Source organism: Propithecus coquereli, unplaced genomic scaffold (genome assembly GCF_000956105.1).
Source record: "Propithecus coquereli isolate 6110/MARCELLA unplaced genomic scaffold, Pcoq_1.0 Scaffold158, whole genome shotgun sequence".
NCBI lineage: Eukaryota > Metazoa > Chordata > Mammalia > Primates > Indriidae > Propithecus > Propithecus coquereli.
In genome coordinates this window covers 1,485,548-1,491,884 of record NW_012140302.1, presented here as the reverse complement: position 1 = coordinate 1,491,884, position 6,337 = coordinate 1,485,548, and the positions used below count along the sequence as shown (strand labels likewise).

The following is a 6,337-nucleotide window of genomic DNA, read 5'->3' as shown; positions in this document are numbered from 1 at the left end:
CCCACTCCTACACCCTCACGTCCCTCAGGAAACCTTCGGACTACAAGTCCCGGAAGGCTTCTGTCACTTAGCTCTTACTGCACGTGCGCGCACAGCTGCCCGCCGGAAGGACCGAGCCTGGCAGTGTTTATCTCGTTGGGGACCGAGGCGTCGGTTGGCGCGCAACGGGTTCTAGGCTGCAGGCAGCGCGAGGACCCGTGGCCCCGCCCCGGCCCGGCCTGGCAGGTAGCCTGGGATGGGTTGAGGGGAAGGAAGAATTGGGGGGGTCTGGGGTCGCGCATACCTAGAGCTGGAGTCTCGGGGGAGGGGCCTGAGAGTGATGAGGTGGGGGTGGGGAGGGAACTAGGGGGATGATGGGAGAGTGTTAATGGGGAAAGCAGGGCTGGGGGAGGATGCTGAGGAGACCAGTGGAAGAGACCTGGTGGCTAGAGGAGGCACTGAAGGAAATTGGAAGGAAGACTGGGTTACGAGGAGAACGGGGAAGCTCAACATAATGGAAGCGGCGAGGGGTGGAGGGTGGTGCTTGGCTTTGTGGGGGATGGGAGGCTGGGGTGTCTAGAAGAAGACAGAGATAGAGTCATATTCAGGGAAGAATATATGTTAGTTTTTCTTCCCTTAGTGCAGGTGGGAAAATGGAGGGCTGTTGGGTGGAGCTTGAAGTGGTGGGAGAAGGAAAAATGGGAAAACTGCAAAGCTCTCAGATGAAGAAGGGCCAGAAATGGGGAGTCTAAATTGCAAAAGACCAGAAGGAGGGGTAGATACATTAAGGGAATCGAAAAAGCTTGAAAATGCATTAGTGATGGAGGATCAGAGAGACCCAGAGATAAAAGAAGCCCCTAAGACCCTAGGGGCTTTTTCTCCTTGAGTTTGAGTCATCCTTATGGAGGAGAAACTAAGATTTTTTTCTTCACCTTTGGTTTGCATTGCTTATCTCTTCTGTGCGTTTTTTACTTTACCTTAACCTATCGGAAAGCGGGAGAGAATAGAGGCTATGAGGGAAGATGAAGGACTTCAATTCTTAAGCCCTTGGACCTCCTAACTGTGCCCGCAAGATCCAAGATATTTTGGATTGAGAGCAGGAGTAATGAAGTGAGAGTAGCTTCCTGCTGGAGCTATTTCAGGTTGGGTAGGGTGGCTATTTAAAGCATGGGATGTGGGGTTGGGGGAGGTTGGGTGGGTGGGACTGGCAAGCCAGCTGAAAACCACATCTCTTTCTTGCAAGGGGCCTCCCTTATTTGAGCTTTTTTTGTGCCTAAGGTTCTGCCTGGCCCTTCCTTCTGCCAGCGCTTCTTGAACAGGGAGCAGATGATCCACCCAAACCCAAGCAGGTGCCTGCCAGGAAAGGCATTGCCAGTTTCGAGAGGATTTGCCTGAAAGAGCCCTCAAGTGTACCCATTATCACTAGGTTGGCAGGTTGTCTTTAAGAGACCATGACCTTTCACGCTGGGTCCTTCTCATGTCCTGCCCAAAGGCATTTTTGCCTCCCTTCTCCTTTCCAGTGCACACCCACACCCATGTCCCCCTTTCATGGACCCAGTTGGGGAAGAACTGCTGGCAATGGCTTGTTTTCTACCACAACAGCAGGGTTGGGGAAGTGGCAAGAGGAGAAAAACCCTCTTCCCAACCCCCACCCCACTGCCAATCCCAAGCATACACATACCTTTCTGGCTTAAGTTCCTAGTCCTGGCAACGTACCAGGCACAGCTGTGGGAGGAACTCCTTGTGCTTGTGGGGGGCCCTGCATGACCCTGATGACAACAGCTCAGCTTGACAAGAGCTCCCTGTGAGGGGCTAACCAACCGTAGTAACATGGAGGTCCCTGTCCTGGATCAATCCCATCCTGTCCTGGGTAGCGGCATTGTTCCACTCTAAGAGCCTAAAAGCTTTTTTGCTTTGAAGCACCCATGCCAGCTTTCAATGGACTGTCTGGGGCTGGCTGAGCTATTAATAGCTGTGAGTATTTTGAGATCCCTTTCCCCACCTTAAAGAACACAGAGATTCTTAGAGAGGTGGCAGTAAGCAGAGCAGAGACAAGAGAACATACCCAGCCTGGGAAGGGGGCTTAAAGTTTGTTCCAAGATGGGGACAGAGTGGAGCCTCCATGAGTAGGGGGCGACCATAATCAGCAGATTCTAAGCTGGCAATCAGGTTGGAGTGGCCCCACCCTTTGCTGTTGGAGAACACAGGGCCAGGCCTGGCTCCCTGACCTCAGCAGGTCCCTTGGGCCAGCTCCCTGACCTCAGCAGGTCCCTTGGGCCAGGGCCAGCTACCTGAGCTGTGACTAGTGTCCCTGCAGAGGGGTGGTGTGGGAGGGCCCCAGGGTGACACTCGGAGGCAAGTGCTAGTCCTGGACAGAGTCACCGTGAGCTGGGAAGAAGTCTTGCCTCAGAAGCCCGTGGCCCTGACTTGTGTGCAGGTAGCAGAGGCAGCAGGCCGTGCCGGGGGGGCATGTTGCTGTAACCAGTGGCCCAGGGGATGTTACGGTGGACAGTGCACCTGGAGGGCGGGCCCCGCAGGGTGAACCATGCTGCAGTGGCTGTTGGGCACCGGGTATACTCCTTCGGGGGTTACTGCTCTGGTGAAGACTATGAGACACTGCGTCAGATAGATGTGCACATTTTCAATGCAGGTAAGCCAACGCCGGGACTGTGCCTGGGTGCCCACATCAGGGAGGGGAATGGGTGGCTGAATGAGGTTCGGTGGTGGTCCCTGTGGCCAAGGGGATTGGTTTGGGGAAAGGTGGACAGCCTGGAGGGAGGTTCCCAGGGCTGAGCAGAGCTGTGCCCACAGTGTCCTTGCGTTGGACAAAGCTGCCCCCAGTGAGGCCCGCCATCCGCGGGCAGGCTCCTGTGGTCCCCTACATGCGGTATGGACACTCAACCGTCCTCATCGACGACACGGTCTTCCTTTGGGGCGGGCGGAATGACACCGAAGGGGCCTGCAATGTGCTCTATGCCTTTGATGTCAGTGAGTATGCATCTCAAGAGAGGCTATATTCTGCCACATGGTGCCTAAGGGACCAGGAAAGTCTTGGGTTGGGGTGGCTGGGGAATAAGGCACCCCAGAGTTTAGGAGGGAGTGTCAGAGGTTGCTTACCTGGGCAATTCTCTCACCTCTTGCAGATGCTCACAAATGGTTCACACCCCGAGTGTCAGGAACAGTTCCTGGGGCTCGGGATGGACATTCGGCTTGTGTCCTGGGCAAGATCATGTACATTTTCGGGGGCTACGAACAGCTGGTAGGTTGGGGAAGAAACTAGAGGTTTCTGGTGGGAATGAGAAAGAGGAACGAGAATTTAGGGTGGTGGAATGGGAGGCTTTGGCTTGCTTGCAGGTTTTGAGGGGAAAAACAGAGGGTCAGAGAGTGATTATTGGCTCTCTCTTTTCTTTCTTCTTTTCTCTTCCCACTCAGGCGGACTGCTTTTCCAATGACATTCATAAGCTGGATACCAGCACCATGACTTGGACCCTTATCTGTACAAAGGTTTGCCCTTTCTTTCTCCCCACTCTCCATTGAAGAAATCATAGGAAGCTCCAACAGTTAGAGCAGATCCTCTTCCAGCCTTTGTGCTGATGCCCTTCCCCCATCTCTCTGCCCCTGCCCAGGGCAACCCTGCACGTTGGAGGGACTTCCACTCAGCCACAATGCTGGGAAATCACATGTATGTCTTTGGGGGCCGCGCCGACCGCTTTGGGCCATTCCATTCCAACAATGAGATTTACTGCAACCGCATTCGCGTCTTTGACACCAGAACTGAGGCCTGGCTGGACTGCCCACCCACTCCAGTGCTGCCCGAGGGGCGCCGGAGCCACTCAGCCTGTGAGTGTTTGTTACTTCCCTGTGGAGTCCCGCTTCCTGTCCTCACACTTTTGACATTCTTCTCTCCTTCCAGTTGGCTACAATGGGGAGCTGTATATCTTTGGTGGCTATAACGCAAGGCTGAACCGGCACTTCCATGATCTCTGGAAGTTTAACCCTGGTAAAGAGCACTGCCTTTAGGGGAGGAACCAGGAGCAAATGAGGTGGGAGGAAAAGAAAACAATAATCCTGAGTAGGTGAGGGGATCCTACCTACTCAGGGAGAAGATGTCTGGACTGGGCAGGTATTGAACTTCCATATAAATTTCTCTTTAGTGTCCTTTAGCTGGAAAAAGATTGAACCGAAGGGGAAGGGGCCATGTCCCCGCCGGCGCCAGTGCTGCTGTATTGTTGGTGACAAGATTGTCCTCTTTGGGGGTACCAGGTTAGGAGGAGAGAGGGGAGGGGTGTAGGGAAGGGCCTAAGTCTGTGACTAACGGGAGAGTGGGAGGTATTTGAGCAAGACGGTCTCGTGGGTAGTGTTCCTCCTACCTTCATCTCTCTTTTGATCCCTACAGTCCATCTCCTGAGGAAGGCCTTGGAGATGAGTTTGACCTCATAGATCATTCTGACTTACACATTTTGGACTTTAGTAAGTACATTTATTCCTGAAGAGCTCCTGCCATCAGGGTCCCTATCTTTGGGTGGTGAGATCCAGGACTGGATCCTTTCCTTGGCTTTGACCATCTCCTTCCTCCAACTCCTTCCTTAAAGGCCCTAGTCTGAAGACTCTGTGCAAATTGGCCGTGATTCAGTATAACCTGGACCAGTCCTGTTTGCCCCATGACATCAGGTATAGCGAATGGTTGGAAAGGAGGGATTGGTTGAGAATAAATGAGCGGCACAGGCATGATCTAATTAGCTTGGTCTCACTGTGGAGGAGACAGACGTTTTTGTTCTGCTGGAGATGTAGTGTACTTGTGGGAAATGAGATGCAAAGAGGTGAAGTTACCGCCATCATATGATAAAACTGTCAGCTGGGTAAGTTATATGAAATTAGAAATCAATCCAGTTTTTCAAACCAAGCTCAGAAGCATTACCTTCTGAGACCTGAGCTTATAAAGTATTTGTTAACATGCTAAGAATAATTGATTAAATCTTGGAATCTAGCTGCAAAGTAAAGACACATTTAGGAGCCTCTGGATCTCATTAGTTCCAGGTCCTGGCTGCTTCCCTTTGAATTCCATTCTTAGGTTTGAATCAAGCACCAAAAGTTACTTTGTGTATAATTCTGCCCTTCTGGGTCATTTTGAAACATTTCCCATGCCTCCTATCAGTTGTTTAACTCTTGCTTGCTGAGGGTCTATGTGTTCAGTATTTGGTGACATAGAATGTACAAATCTGACCTGATAAATTCCAGGCTGGCCCAAGATTGACATATGTGCCAGTGCCTAATACCAAGTAGACTGTTTAGGGTCTTGGCATAAGGAGGTACTTGGTAAATCTTTGTAGAATGAAAGAATTGTTGAAAAAAAGAGGGATTTAATTTTAACATGGTGGGATAGGTGAAAAAGGCCTCAGGGAGGATAGGAGAGCTGTGTCAGAACCTAAAAAGAACGAGAGTTGAGAACAAAAATGGGCATTCCTGGTGTGGGTGAGGTGGAGGGGCTGCCTGGTTGGATCTGAGCAGAGCAAGAAAGGTAGGTTGGGATGTTTACTGAGATGTGTACACAGATCCCAGGTGTTCAGACACGAGACCACATATATAAACGTAAACAGGATGAGCTCGGAGGTGGAAGAGTGGGTGGTATGGGATTTGGTGGTGGGTGGGGCCTGACTGTTAAACCTGGTCGGTTTAAGGGAGAGGTGGCTGTAAGGAAGAGGTGGCTGTGGGCAGTTGAGCTTTAAGAAGTTGGAGGGACTGGTGTGTTCATAGCTTCGTTCAAACAATTCTGGGCTTGGGGTGGGGGCTCCCCCTTCTGTTCTTTCTGCCTGTCATTATTGGCCTTCCAGGTGGGAGCTGAATGCCATGACCACCAACAGCAATATCAGTCGCCCTATCGTCTCCTCCCATGGGTAGGAGGAAGTTTCTGCCACTTCCCCTCCTGAGCCTGCTGTTGTCTTCACTGCCCTTGCCCATCTCTCACCTGCCTGCCTGCCCCTTTGGACCCTGGACTTCGCATACCTCCCCGTGGAGTTGTTGGACTAGAGGTGTTTTCTGTGCTGTGAATTCAGTGGGGAGCTGCAGGGGTGGGAGGGCTAGGTTCCTCCCCTCCTTGGGCCGAGGGCCCCTTCCCCTTGGTGCTCTGTCCCCATCCACCTCCCTCCAACGGCTCCTTGGGCCTCTGCTCTGCCCCAGGCCAGCTAGGCTCTGCTAGGAAGGGAATGGGGAGTAGGGAGAAGCAAGCAGTGTCTGAGCCTCAGGAGCTTCCCCCTATCCCTACCCCTACCCCCACCCCCACCCCTAACCCTAACCCTAACCCTAACCCTAACCCTAACCCTAACCCTAACCCTAACCCTAACCCTAACCCTAACCCTAA

At 52.4% G+C, this 6,337-nt stretch overlaps 1 protein-coding gene across 5 annotated transcripts; it reads left to right on the top strand.

Annotated features, from left to right (window-relative positions):
• Positions 1–53: 53 nt before the first annotated feature.
• KLHDC3 (kelch domain containing 3) lies at positions 54–6,263 on the top strand. Of its 5 annotated transcripts, XM_012640848.1 has the most exons (11): positions 54–225; positions 2,417–2,629; positions 2,791–2,967; positions 3,123–3,238; positions 3,412–3,483; positions 3,606–3,819; positions 3,893–3,979; positions 4,134–4,242; positions 4,376–4,449; positions 4,572–4,650; positions 5,811–6,263. In XM_012640848.1, exons 2-11 carry the CDS (start codon positions 2,476–2,478, stop codon positions 5,875–5,877), a joined length of 1,149 nt encoding a protein of 382 aa, XP_012496302.1. In that variant the 5' UTR covers positions 54–225; positions 2,417–2,475; the 3' UTR covers positions 5,878–6,263. The 5 variants fall into 5 exon arrangements, with proteins under 5 accessions (XP_012496302.1, XP_012496298.1, XP_012496300.1 ...); XM_012640844.1 differs by lacking the exon at positions 5,811–6,263 and having other exon boundaries at positions 4,572–4,853; XM_012640846.1 differs by lacking the exons at positions 54–225; positions 5,811–6,263 and adding an exon at positions 1,187–1,405 and having other exon boundaries at positions 1,900–2,629; positions 4,572–4,853.
• Positions 6,264–6,337: the final 74 nt, after the last annotated feature.

Excerpts from the sequence above, each read along its gene's own strand:
- KLHDC3 (XM_012640844.1), top strand. The coding sequence starts at position 2,476 with ATGTTACGGTGGACAGTGCACCTGGAGGGCGGGCCCCGCAGGGTGAAC. Across the intron at positions 3,980-4,133 it reads TCTCTGGAAGTTTAACCCTG|TGTCCTTTAGCTGGAAAAAG; the intron begins GTAAAGAGCACT and ends ATTTCTCTTTAG. Across the intron at positions 4,450-4,571 it reads CTTACACATTTTGGACTTTA|GCCCTAGTCTGAAGACTCTG; the intron begins GTAAGTACATTT and ends CCTTCCTTAAAG.